The 14,251-nt window shown below is 39.2% G+C and overlaps 2 protein-coding genes across 3 annotated transcripts in view; one reads left to right on the top strand and one right to left on the bottom strand.

Annotated features, from left to right (window-relative positions):
- Positions 1-310: 310 nt before the first annotated feature.
- FBXO48 (F-box protein 48) lies at positions 311-4,907 on the bottom strand. Of its 2 annotated transcripts, none has more exons than XR_004300335.1 (4): positions 4,820-4,907; positions 4,027-4,170; positions 2,779-3,018; positions 311-2,207 (listed from the first exon to the last, which is right to left on the bottom strand). XR_004300335.1 is itself a non-coding variant. In XM_032411163.1 (4 exons), exons 3-4 carry the CDS (start codon positions 2,980-2,982, stop codon positions 2,046-2,048), a joined length of 468 nt encoding a protein of 155 aa, XP_032267054.1. In that variant the 5' UTR covers positions 2,983-3,018; positions 4,027-4,170; positions 4,820-4,907; the 3' UTR covers positions 311-2,045. The 2 variants fall into 2 exon arrangements, 1 of the variants encoding a protein (XP_032267054.1); XM_032411163.1 differs by having other exon boundaries at positions 2,677-3,018.
- Positions 4,908-5,139: 232 nt separating this feature from the next.
- The window catches only part of APLF (aprataxin and PNKP like factor), an 86,056-nt gene continuing 76,944 nt past the window's right edge, over positions 5,140-14,251 (top strand). Inside the window, exon 1 of the mRNA XM_032410819.1 lies at positions 5,140-5,441. Coding sequence (XP_032266710.1) covers positions 5,346-5,441 — 96 coding nt within the window. The 5' untranslated portion in view covers positions 5,140-5,345. The remainder of the gene's footprint in view (positions 5,442-14,251) is intronic.

Raw genomic sequence — 14,251 nt, 5'->3', positions numbered from 1 at the left:
TTATCTATGAGTAAGAGCACTCCTTCCCTCCATTCTACTCCACCCACTCATGTTCTCAGATGCTAATGGCTTGGTCTGATAAATGCACAGTTCATTCTAGGCCCATACCATAAAATTTATCATTAAGTCCCCAAACTTTCCTTTCTGTGTAGAATGTGATCATAGCTTATAACTTATTATATAAAATAATTTTAATGCTATAGTACTAAAAACAACCAAACTAAAAATTATTCATATAACTTGCAAAATAATACTTAAAACTCATTGGGGTGACCCAATAATTAAAAATAAGTGATACTTTTGGGTTAAGTTGATTTTCAGGTGTTTATTCCCAGACATAAAACAAAACATTTCTATTTTCCTGTTTCTCTCTTACAGCTTTTGAGAAGACTAAAACAATTATTCATGTATTTCCATTAATAGTAAGCATCCCATCTACCTTATGGGTTGCACATTGCATTTCAGTACAGTCTTGTCCACTAACAATATAGCAAATTATTTTTATTATACAATCTGGGTAGGATTAAAATAAATAATACAGAAATAATTTAACAAATCTTTATGGAATACCTACTATATTCCAGGTTTGGGGAACATAAAAATAAATAAATGGTCCCTGCCTTCAAGAAGCTCACAGTCTAACGGGGGAGGCAGACAAATTTTAATGTAGTAGGCAGCTTTAAGAGTGGTATGTACAAAGAACTATGGGAACTCTATTGAAGGTCACTTAATCCAGAATGGTAGGATCTAGAGATGGTTTCCAGATCAAGAGGGTAAGTTTTACAAAAGAGTTTGCCAAGAAGAGAGTTTGGTGGGTGGGAGGGTGAGAGGAATTTCTCTAGAAGGGATTGTTAACTAGTCCTAGAGACTGCACTGCCTGATCTTCAAGGCCCCTTCCAGCTGATCCTCACCTGCTTGATCCAACAAGGGGAATTTGTATAGAGTGAGGCATCTTTCTGATATTGTGTCTATTTGTTAGATACAGGTTTCCTGGATGCTTCTTTTTTGTGCTATGGAGCACAATTTAAGAAGAAAATGCCATACTAACTAAAATGTTTTGTAGACACTTTTTACTATGATGCTGACCACAGATTCAGAATGAACAATCTGGTATAGTGAGTACTACACCATCTACTTTTAAGAAAAAGAGAACTAAAGTTAAACTGAAGGTTCCTGAAGAGCTATAAACTTAAGTCAGGTATATAGCATTCTCTAAAATAATATATATATTTTTCTTTTAAATGTGAGGAAAACAAAAAGGACCTTAAGTCCTTTGCCTTGGTTATCTATGAGGAGTACACTAGATGGTGCTCTAAGGCTGTTAGAAAGAAAGCTTTTACCAAGAAAAAGAGTGTGGCAGTTCAAGTGTTACCGGAAACTTTCCATTGTCCCTGAGAGCAGTTCCAGGTCTGTAGGCAAGTAATGGGAATCTTAGTCTCACAAGTTTTAGCCTTCTGGTCAGGTTAATTTTAAACTAAACCACAAGTTTAACACATTTTAAAATGGGCTCAATGTTTGACAATTCAATCTGATTCCACTGAAATGGACATTTTGAAGTTCTTGAAATATAAGTGTATTACACTCTACATTTAAATATAGTGATTAATTTCATTTAGGTAGTCTTCCTAGTGTTGTCTACTTCCAGTTATGAGCCTAATTATGTCTACTGCTGAATGAATCTCTAATCAGTTTCTTCAAATGGTTTCCTGAATTTTTGAATTACTATTCAGTAGAAAATACCAATCAAACTCTCTTGTCATTAGAGTACTGCAATATGCTGATACAAATACATGAAGCAATACATTTGAAATCACTCTATCCGTATAGTATTTCCTACAGACACATTTCATGATTTTTCTACCTTACAATAAAACCAGAAAAATTTTTATGAAAGTGCAGAATAAAAACAAAGTTTGACTTTCATAATATTTTCTACTTAGTTTTCTTTTAAATGTTAAACATTAAAATGGTAAACAAAAAAATGAACCTAAGAGTCATTTTTGTTTGAAAGTCTCAAAGTTACAAGATCTTTGTAATTTTCTGGCTTATCTTTCCAGTTCTGCTTCTAGAATTTCCCCCCACGTATCTACATCCATTGGGTACATGATTTTTTCTGGTAGGCTCAGAGGAGAACATATGTTGCTGTATCTGCCACTTAGCCATTCGTGTTTCACTTTACTCTTCTGGTAATTCCTCAATAGTATTACCTGAAAGAGGTAAATCATCACTGTTAAAGAATGTAGTAGGTGGTTGGTCAGTGAGTTTGTTTAAAACTAGAGGAGCTGATTGACAGGGCTGAAAAGAAGATTAAGTATTTACACTGATACACACATACACTAATAAATGTGTTGTGTGTGTATGTGTGTGTGTGGGCGTATGTATATGTGTACAGATGCAAAGTGAGCCATGGAGTTTGCTGTGAGTTTTGGATAAAGTAGAATGAAGTAGCTAACGGAGGAATGTGCCTAAATTTAGGATTTAAAAAAATGTAAAAGGATGGATGGGATGGTGTAGTTTGTAGGAGAAGAATAATAATTCAACTTCAACTCCAAAAGCCAACACACTCTGTATGCCACTCCATCTCTGAAATCCTACCTCCTCAGGCAGAAGGTGGGGTTGGCTCAAACCTACCACCATATTGTCAAGAACACTGCAGACTACAAAGACTAAACTTACTCTCCAGGAATATCCACTTTCTAGATCATCGTCTATTTCTCTTTGGCACACAGCTCTTAGAGTCAAGCAATGAGGTTTCCACAAGGAGTCACTATTTCTTACTGTGTTATTCCAGCTCCTGCAGGTTACTGAAGCCCTGCACAAACTCCGAATGTCTAGCTGACTGAAAATTTTAAAAGTAACTTCTGGAGGCAGCAGTTCAACAAAGTTATTTTGACTCTCTTTTTTTTCCTTCTCAGCATCCACAGAATTCAATTCTATGCCCGAAACTCTTGAATTATTGTTCCTCTTGCAGTTTTTCTGCATAGCTTGATGTTTTAGCAAATTATCCTCATATGTAACCTAGAAGGCAAAGTTTAAACATGCTCAGTCTCTTCAGATCAGACGACAGAACCTACTCTGAGCCAGATACATTCTGGGTATGATTGAAAGAATCTTAACTCTCTTGACTTGAGTTTTTCAATCTGTAAAATGGGGCCAATGATGCATCTCTCCTGTGTGTTCTTAAAAGGATTAACAGGGATTATGTGTAAAGGATCTAGCTTCACATCTGAATTGCACATGGGAGGCACTCAACACATGTTACTTCCCTTCTTCTTTTAAAATGTTTTTAGTAAACGGGCTTGTTTCTAAACATTTGTTTTTCTGTTCCCAGAGAACATTATCTAAAAAAGAGAAGTGATTCTTCACAGACTACAATTTGAGTTTAGTAGTAGAAATGACTATTGTGGGAACATATTTGATTCCAAGCATTTGCCAAAAATACTTCTGAAAATGTGTATGATTCAATTCTCTTCAACTCCTAAATACTTGTCTGTGGGAGCTGATGCCTTATCATTAAGTTCTTCATCTACAATCTGTGATTTAATCATAAATCTGATGGACTTTTGTAGGGTATATAATTATTTATCTACTTGTACCTAATGGGTAGGTGCTCACAGATGACATAAATACTCTCTGAAATGGACAAGAGGTTGAAGTCCAGGTTATAATGACACAAGGTCTCAAATATTCAGTTCAGTTATAAGATTAGTGTTTTAGAAATGGCCTCTTGAAGCTATCCTACATGCATAATTATGTAACTAACAACAATAAACAATGTTCATAATTCAGCTAGGTACAGCATATAATTAAAGATGGGTAGGCTTCCAAAATCAGTTGAGACCATGGAGCTATTTTTGCATATAAAGACAGCTCATATTAAAATCAGTTTATTCCATGGTGTACTTTCTTTTATAATGGGTGTGTGTGTGTGTGTGTGTGTGTGTGACAGTGCAGGAAGAGGGGTTTGTTAAATGCTTCTTTTTAATTCAGCTAATGATTATTCCCCTTTCTAGACATGTTACTCACCTATGTTTCTGGACTTGCCAAGGCCACAGTTGCTCCCATTCATTTGGTTGTTTATGATCCGAATTAGCTTTGGTGGTTAGAATTTTAATGCCTCTGCTCAACAGAGAACTTCCTCTCCAAGTTTTGGGGAAGTAAGAAAGCAAACTGATAGAAACAAATTCATGAGTCAAGAGCAAGTTTTTGCCACGGAACTCATCTCTCTCACCATCAAACAAACCAAGCCAAACTACTATATTCTTGAAAAAAATTTCATATTAAGAGAACATTACCGTGCATTTAAACATGTTACTTTCCCCAGAATCTCAATGGTGAATAAAATGCATCCTCTCGTTACAGTTCTTCCCCAGGAGGCAAATGAATTTTTTGAATTTAATAGCTGGGGGTACCTTGGTGAGGTTCCTAAGCTCCCACTAGGCATCTTCTTTTAAGTCCAGTTTTGCCTGGATACCTGGACAACTATCCCTCTTCTGCCCCTTCGTGTTTATGAACCATATTTTGCTGAATTACCTCTCTAGTTAGGTAAGAGCTCGCCCCTTTTCCGGTGTCACGAGAAGGGAGGGATCGGGAGGCAGCGCAGACCAACCCCGCAGGTCGGAAGGAATGACCCCATATCCCACTGAGCCACCCTCCTTGAGGGTCTCGCGCAGTCTGCAGCTGCCCGAGTCCAAAGAACACGGAGCAATGACAAATAAGCGACAATAACAACCGTCAGCACCGACTGTCACCACAGTTCTAAGGAGCTGAGCCGAAGCTGAGCTGTCCAGACGTCTGCTGGAAGGGAAGACCTTCCTACCTCCAGTGCCTCGGTAGCTCCTCCAGCGAATTAAATCCTTTGGAATTCGAATCCTTCGCCATAGTCCCTCCAGTCCCGCCCACTGTAGCTCCGCCTTGCTGACTCGGATTTCGTACAGGCGTAGAGAGAAGCGCGCGTTGCCTTTTGGGAGTGGTAGTTTTACCAGGGCGTCTCAGCTCAGCAAGAGAGGAGAAGGAGGCGCCAAGGACTACAAGGCCCGGCATCCTCCACGGCGGGTGGCGGTGAGAAAGGGTGGGGGGGTGGTTAACCCGGGCTTTTAAAAAATAATTTTGAGGCGGAGTGTTGGAAGAATCCCGGCGCGCGTCACGGGTCGGAAAGGGGAGGCGGGACTCGGACGCGGAGCTGGGGCCTCGGCTGAGCGAGGCCTGGAGACACTCGAGCGGAGCCTGTGCTCCTCCTCCCCCTGCGTTTTTCTGAGGGCCTGCCTTGGCCCCGCGCGTGTCCATGGAAGGCGGAAACGGCTGCGGGGACCGTCTCCTTGCGAAGGGGTGTAGTCCTCGCCGCCATGTCCGGGGGCTTCGAGCTGCAGCCGCAGGACGGCGGCCCCCGGGTGGCCCTGGCCCCCGGGGAGACGGTGATCGGCCGCGGGCCGCTGCTGGGAGTAAGTGTGGCAGGGAGGCTCTGCCGGACCCAGAGAGCCGTGCGAGGTCCTCGCCGTTTCCTGAAGCCCTGCTCCCCGTTTCTGGCTTCCCCACCACGCCGGCCCTGCATGTCTGGATTTTAGAAGTTTGGGAGCAGCACGTTTTTCAGTCAACTTTAATCAACTCACAAACGTTTCCTTATGTTGCCTTTAAAAAGCACGGACTTGTATTATCATTATTACATTCTTATCCAGAGGTCGGCAAACTAATGTCCCTGAGTCCAAATCCAGCCTGTTTTTATACGGGCGCACGTAGTAAGAATGGTTCTTAAGTTTTAAAATGTGAAATGTAACAAACAAAAAGCCTGCTAGCCTTTCAGGGAGAATATTGGCCCAAGGATTGAGGATATTGTCTCTTGGCCTGACAAGCTACGGTATTTATAGTAGAATCTGGCCCTTTACAGAAAAAGTTTGCCAACCTCTGATCTTATCTTTCCTAGAATAATTTCTTTTAAGCTTTTGGCCTCTTGTCGGACTGCATGAGCCTTACTTTTACTGTAATAGTCTTTTTCAATAATATCAGCAGCTAACCCTTATGTAGTGTGTAATGTTCCTGCGGTGATCTAAGGACTTTACGTATACCAACTTTTTAACCCATTCAAAATCCTGTGAGTTAGGTGCTCTTATCTTCATTGTTCGGATGAGAAAATGGAGCCATAGAGTGGTTATTTAAAGAGCACACATAAGATTTCGGACACGTAGTGCCACTGAGCTATATATTCTCCACCCTCTTTAGGATGTTTAGGAGTTTGAAAATTTTCCTGTTGCATTCTGGAATTTTATAGGTCTCTACCTCAAACATATGTTGTCGTTTTAACATTCAGCATATCTTTAGTGCCTACTTTGTGTAGCACATTCTCTGATGGTAGCACTGTGGTGTTACAAAGATGAATGAGATGTGGGTCTCTGCCCTCTAGAAGTTTTCTCTTAGGCTCTGGAGACAAACCTGTGTCAGTGAGCTAGTATCAGAGTAAAGAGTGTGGACTATTATCCTGGCTAACCTCCAGTGTCTAAGTGGAACCATTGATATTAGCCTTAGGACCCTTCTCTGAGAGGAAAAGGAGTGGTAATTGGGGGTTCCGATGTGGACGTCTATCCTAAAGCGGTGTGTGTATATGTGTTCGTGTGCATATGTGTATATGCAGTAAGATTATTGAGAAAGTTAAAGTTTACGTGCCGTTTATTTTATTTATTTATTTATTTTTTATTAGCATATAATGTATTATTTGTTTCAGGGCTACAGGTCTATAATTCATCAGTCTTGCACAATACACAGCGCTCCCCACAACACATACCCTCCCCAGTGTCCATCACCCAGCCATTCCATCCCTCCCACCCCCCTCCACTCCAGCAACCCTCAGTTTGTTTCCTGAGATTAAGAGTCTCTTATGGTGCTGTTAATTTTTTTACTGGACAAGTAATTACTTAAATGTTTAGGTAATATTCTGTTACTTTTCTCCATAGTTTAACCTAAACATTTGAGAGAACTGCCTGGGAGGTTTTTTTTCCTCCCACCCTCCCTCTTCTCTTTCTCCATATATATGAAATTTTACAGAGTATGTGCTTCATCTAAAAATCTTATGTCTGGTGACAATTGAGTTTTGATTTGCTTAACAAATTGTATCACCAGTACAGAGTACTGTGGATCTGGTTAAAAGATCAATGAATTTTAGGCTTATGTTTTATAAACATGGCAACAGGTTACAGACCCTTTCATTGTTTGTAGCTTGATCTTTGTATTATAGGCTTGCTAAGGTGAAATGAGCCTAGTTGGTTTCTGTCTTAAAATGGTAAGGAGTAGAAAGTTAGTCTATCTGGTCAGAATTTTGCTTCTCCTTTTCAAATAATCATTCAGTGATGAGATTCTCTTGCCAAGTTTGGCAGCTATTAGAAGTGGTTATGAACAATGTCCTAAATGTGTTGAAGGAAAAATTTGAAGAACAAACAAATCAGTTTGTGGTTTTAAAGATTTTGGAGCTGTCGTGTTTCTTTCTTTGCAGTGGTTAAAACTCAACATGATGGAGGCGACTGGGTGGCTCAGTTGGTTAAGCGTCTGCCTTCCACTCAGGTCTGATCTCCAGGGTGGGGTCTTGGGATTGAGCCCTGCCAGGCTCCCTGCTCAGTGGGTCTGCTTCTTCCTCTCCCTCTGTGTCTCCCTGCCCCCCCCACCCCACTCTCTCTCTCTCTCTCTCAAATAAATAAAATCTTAAAAAACAAACAAACAACAACAACTCACCATTAGGGCATGTTTCAAACAGCAGCAATTCCAGTGAGGCTTTTTTTTTTTTTGTAGTGTGAGAGAGCAAGGACTTAGTTAAAGTAGGAAAATTCAGGAAGTTCATTGTAAATTATTCATAATATAATGATTAATTATTACTATGTGATGATTAATAATGATGATTTTGGAACTAACTTAACAAGTCATGTTTTTTGGAGATAAGTTTCACAGGCCTTCATGGCCGTACAAGCATAAAGGTTTATAATTCCAGTGTGTAAAATGGGCTTGGTGGTGAAACAATTTGATAAGAATGTCTTTACGTCTTTACAGTGGCAGGAAAACCCTTATAGATAACAGAGCACAGTGAAATTTAATTTTCTTATGCCATTTGCTTTAGTGGGAGTCATCAGTGAACCCAAGGTCTTTGTTTACTAGGTTGTATTCTGTTTTATGGTCCATACCAATTAAAGGTTTTACAGCAGAATGAATCTCCATGGAATTATCCTGGGTGAAAACAGCCAATCCCAAAGGTTACATATTGTATGAATTTATTTATATAACATTATTGAAATGACAAATTATAAATATGGAAAACAGATTCCTGGTTGCCAGGAGTTACAAGAAGGGGGGAGGGGAGTAGGAGGGAGTTGGTATGGCTATAACATAGCAACATGAGGGATTTTTGTGGTGATGGAAATGTTCTGTTATCTTGACTGTATCAGTATCAATATCTGGTTGGGATATTGTATTATAGTGTTGCAAGATGTTACCGCTGGGGAAAACTGGGGATATGGTACAAGAGATTTTTCTGTATTGTATCTTCCAATTATATGTGAACCTACAATTATCTTAAATAAAAAATTTACTTTTAAAAAAGGTTTTACAGTACAGCATCTTAAGCAACAGAGTACCTTTACAGCAATTCTATGCATTACTCTGTGCTTATCAAGATAAATGTACTCTTAATCCCCTTCACCTATTTCAGCCATTCCTGCCCTCCTGCTCCCCCCATGGTAAACATCTCTTTGTTCTCTGTGGGTTCCCTGCTCAGCGGGGAGCCTGCTTCTCCCTCTCCAGCTCCTCCCCTGCTTGTGTTCCCTCTCTCAGTCTGTCTCTGTCAAATAAATAAATAAAAAATCTTTAAAAAAAAAAAAAAGAAACAAGTTGTTACTCTCAAGAAACTTACAGTTTCATAGGTATGAGAGACAGAGGAACAGGTAACTAAACAGTGGTTGCAACTTCAAATGGGGACTGGAGCCAGGCAGGCACCTTGAGTGAGTGAAATTGGAGGGAGTAAGAAAAACAGGGATGATGGTAAATAAATCACAGCAGTGTCGTAGATTACAACTGCCTCAGTTTTGGGAAGGCCACAAGGAAAGGGATCTGTAATGTGGTCCCTGCTATTCACTCCCATACCCACCTGGTAACAGTGACCTATTCTTTTCAAGAGTAGTAAGAAATCTGGATTTTTAGACATAACCTCTGACTTTTCAAAGATCACATTTAATTAAAAGTTTTGTTTCAGTACCATGAGCCAGCCGAACAGAAAAGAATGTTCCATGATACAGAGAGGTATAGGAAGGAACCCTCAGTCAAGATGAGGGGTCAGGGAAGGTTTTCATGAATTCAGTGACGTTGAGCTGACTTTGAAGTGAAAGAACAGTTAGAAGTTTGGTAGGTAGAGAGTCGGTGGTAGAGAGGGAAAGGCCTTCAGGCTAAGTGGTTGTATGATGTATGGTTTCCTGGCTCTACGATGGAAAGTGTATGACATATTGGATGACTGGATAAGTGCTGACTAGGCTTGTGGGATAATCACATTACATTACTCTTCCCCTTTAACTTTCAGAGACATTGCTTTTATATAGGATGTATCTTTCTTTTTAAAAATAGGGTTTATTTTACTGAGCAGTTTTAGGTTCATGGCAGAATTGAGTGCAAAGTACAGAGAGTTTCCATATATACCTCTGCCTCTTCCCCTCCATACACACACACACACACACACACACAACCTCCCTCACTATCAACATCTTGCACCACAGTGGTGTAGTCGATGAACCTATATTGACTTGTCATTATCATCCAAAGTCCATAGTTTAACACTAAGGTTCACTCTTGGTGCACATTCTGTGGGTTTTAACGAATGTGTAATGACACATATCAACTATTATAGTATCACATAGAATAGTTTCACTGCCCTAAACATCCTTATGTTCTGTCCTTTATTTCTTCCTCTTCCAACCTCTGGCAACTACTGAATTTTTTACTGTCTCCGTAGCTTTACCTTTTCCAGAATATTATATAGTTGGAATTATACAGTATGTATATGTAGACTTTCTTAGATTGGTTTCTTTCTTTTTTTTTTAAGATTTTACTTATTTGAGAGAGAGAGACAGAGCAGGAGCAGGAGAGGGTGGAGAGGTAGAGGGAGAAGCAGACTCCGCGCCGAGCAGGGAGCCCAACTCGACTTGGGGCTCGATTCCAGGACCCTGGCATCATGACCTGAGCCGAAGGCAGACGCTTAACTGACTGAGCCACCCCGGCGCCCCTAGATTGGTTTCTTTCAATTAGTAATGTGTGTTTAAGGTTCCTCCATGTCTTCTCATTGCTTTTTAGTGATGAGTAATATTCCATTGTCTGGATGGTCCACAGTTTATTCATTTACCTACTGAAGGATATCTTGGTTACTCCCAAGTTCTGGCAATTATGAATAAAGCTATTACAAACATCCACATGCAAGTTTTTGTGTAGACATGTTTTTAGTTCATTTGGGTAAAAATACCAAGGAGCTCAATTGCTGGATCATATGGTAAGAGTGTGTTTAGTTTTGTAAGTAGCTGCAACTATCTTTCAATGTGGCTATACCATTTTGCATTCCCATCATCAGTGAATGATTTCCTGTTTTTCCACAATCTCACCAGCATTTTGTGTTGTCAGTGATTTGGGTTTTGGCCATTCTGATAGGTGTATGGTGAATTACTTTTCATATATATATATTCATATGAATTTCATATATATTTATTTATTTCTAAATCAAGCTCTCTAAACTGTCTCCTGGATACTACTCAGCCTTAATATGCCATCTCCTCACATGCCTCCATACCTCTGTTTGAGTTCCTTCCTCTGGTAATTGGATTCTGTAGGTAGCATTTGGGTATCTGTAATTTTAAAAACTCTGAAGATGATCTGTTGCAAAATTAGAGTTGGAAACCTCTTCTAGACATACTAATAATGCTTGGCACAAATAATTCTTTAAGAAATGTCTGCTGAACTGAATTAAATAACTATTGAGACACTTTAATTTACTGAAGTCTCAAGTGAGGGTTTAAACCCAGTTTGTCTTCCTAAGTTCTGCTTCTGTTTTTACTCATTATGTTGCCTCTTTCATAATATATTCATAATAAGGATGATTCTCACATTTGGGTAGCATTCACTTTGCAAGTAACATTGCAAGCCAAACAGGTTGAGTGAGTTGGGATTTCAGTGGTATCAAGTCAGCACAGTTCCATCATATTGGCTAACAATTCAGCAACCTTGACTTAGGAGTTCAGAAGGTATTGGATTTTACTTTTTAAAATCTAAGTGATCCATATTTCACCGGTATTGTGGATTAAATAGATGTTTGTGAGGTAGCCTGATAACCTAACTACTATTATACAATTAGTCTTATGGGAAAGTATTTCACAAGTTTCAAAGACCATTTCACATCCAGTATATTAATAACCTTTTAAAGAGAGCTTACTGGAATCTGTCTAGAGAGCCTCTGGCAAAAATCAAGTTTGTTTCCTCAAACTTGCCCTTTGTTAATATCAGAAAATGAACTTTGGTACATTCCAAGTGCAATAATATTAAATACTTCGTATCAACTAACTTTTTCCATGTTGAGGAATAAGATGGACTTACTTATCTAATGTTATGACAGAATCTCAGTGTTGATTGAACTCTGGAGTGTGTCCTGGATCTGATAACTGGGAAGCAGTCTTGATAAGAAAATTTCATGGTTTGTCAACTGGTTTACAGTAACCAGCCTCCCATCCAAGTACTAACCAGGCCCCACCCTGCTTAGCTTCTGAGATCAGACGAGATTGGGTGTGTTTAGGGTGGTATGGCCATAGACTACAGTAACTAGTCTCTACTTAATTCAAGTCTTAATTTTAGATTTTCTTTACCTGCCACATACACAAGTTTGAGGAAAATATTTTATGTAAATTATGTCTGAAATAGATCCTGTGCTTCTTTAGGTTTATGCATTTTCTCGTAATACAGGCCTAAATCCCATACCAGAGGGTTTTTTATTTTTCTCTACCACAAAAGTTTGAATTTGTCACTTTTTTATTTGTCTGTTGTTGATAGAGCAAACCGGATAATCTTGTGTGACAGCACTATAAGTTATAAAGTATTATACAAGAAAATTTTTATTATCTTAAGCATTTGGTGTGTTATGTAATTTATATTGGAAAAAACTAATCTTGCCTCTTCTCTGTTCGTTTATGTTTATAGGAGCCAGGCTACATGGGGATATTGTATTTATGAGATATATTATACCTGTCTGTGATATTCAGAAATTTCTCTAGGGAAACATTTTAAGAAAAATTAACTGCTGTTGGTTTTTCAGTAAATGTATATAGGCAAAAGTGAAATGAAAGATACCATTGTATTCTATTTCAGGATCCAGTAGCTTTTCTGCTTTTTCTTTATTCAGGTTTGTTTTTTATTTTTAGAATGTTGGAAATAATAAACAAATAGGTCAGAGACCTTGATTCAAAACATCCAAGCATTTCTGCTAGTAGCATAAGAAAATCTTTTGTTTGACTTCAGTAAATGCCAAAAATAAATATTTGGCAAACAAATCACAGTTCTTTTATGTTTTCATGTCTTTATCTTTTTTTAGCACAAACTTCATGTCTTAAAAGCAAGACATGAAGACAAGGAGAAAAGACTTGTCCTTATCATAATGTGTGAAACATTCAATTTAGACCCAGAAAATGAAAGATAAGGGATCCACATTTTATCGATACAAAAGTGATACAAAAACAGAGTCCTGTCCCCGTTCAAGAAACAGTATGAAGAATTCAAGTAAAAAGAGTTGGTTTATTCTGTAGTATCTGAAGAAGAATTGCTATCATTTTATCTGTTGTTAACAAAGGATGGGGTGGGTGCCTGGGTGGCTCAGTCGTTAAGTGTCTGTCTTCAGCTCAGGTCATGATCCCGGGGTCCTGGGATCCAGCCCCACATCGGGCTCCCTGCTCAGCGGGAAGCCTGCTTCTACCTCTCCCTCTGCTTGCCATTCCCCCTGATTATGCTCACTCTATCTCTCTTTCTCTGTCAAATAAATAAATAAAATATTAAAAAAACAAAGGATAGGGGTGATTTCAGCATTACCTGTTAGCCTGAGTATCCTTCAGCTCCTGCCATATGTTATGCAACCTTTTTAATATTAAAAAAAATTCTTGGGCTTGAATGTTCAATTTGGTTAGCTTCTCTGACTAGCTGATCATACATGAATTTATTATTAGATGTCCAGTATCAATATAACAGTTGTTGGAGTAAAGGATATTAATCATAATTGCTTTTGGCTACAAGTAACACATGGTGACAAACAGCAGCTTAATCAAATTTCCTTTTGTAAGAGAATCTCTGGGGCAGTCAGTTCCAGGACCAGTGCAGATACCCAAGGAATGGCCTCTTCTGTGTTCCTCCTTTTTCATCCTTTGCAGGTGGCTTGCATGCCTGCAGTCATGAGATGGTTGCTGTACCTTGAAGTGTCCCATTTACACAGTAAGAAAAGAAGAAGGCAGAGATCAAAAAAAAAGCCCATGCCAGCTGAGCCTGTTCCTGGTTATCATGAAGACAATAATCTTTCCAGAAACTCCACTGTTTTAAAATGGAGATTTTGTTGTTTTGTTCAGGAATGGTGAGGCCAACAGGTTAAAAGATGCTTGCCATTGAAAAGATAATTTATTACTCACAGTTCCCAAGAGAAAGAAGGGCACACAGGGCCATGCGGGGCCACATGAGGTTGGTTGAAGGCAGAAGACAGAGCTAGGGGTACTGCAGGAAAGCCTTTCTTACGGTTTTCTCAGCAATGAATGGGCAAGGCAAAGTAAGCAGGTGCAGGATGGTCTAGTTTGAATAATGTTATGGGGCTCTGAGCTGTAGGGGCTGCCCTTAGTTGTCTGATGCCTAGCCCTGGGGTGATTGGGGCAGCATAAGAGCCAGGGAAAGCCATAATTGGGAGTACAGGCTTCAGATTGGTTAGTTTGCTTATGAAAGGTATACTCGTAGGTGAGTCATTTACTGTCTCCAAGAAGCCCATAACCCTGGGAGAGGTAATCCTTCCTTAGTTCAAGATGTGAAATATCAAAACATTAGATGCGGAAACTAGAAAATGTGGTTAATACACACTCTTATATCCTTTGCTAGAGCTTGTCATTTGGCCATTCATAGCTACAGGGAATTCTGGGCACTTGGATATTTTTAAATGGGTACATTCTTATCCTCAATAAAACTGGAATAAATATTAGTATGGAAGAAGAAATGAATAGCTATTGATTAA

The sequence above is a fragment of the Phoca vitulina genome, unplaced genomic scaffold (assembly GCF_004348235.1).
Source record: "Phoca vitulina isolate PV1807 unplaced genomic scaffold, GSC_HSeal_1.0 scaffold12, whole genome shotgun sequence".
Lineage (NCBI taxonomy): Eukaryota > Metazoa > Chordata > Mammalia > Carnivora > Phocidae > Phoca > Phoca vitulina.
The sequence above is the reverse complement of the archived record's forward strand: the minus strand, read 5'-3'. Positions and strand labels throughout refer to the sequence as shown.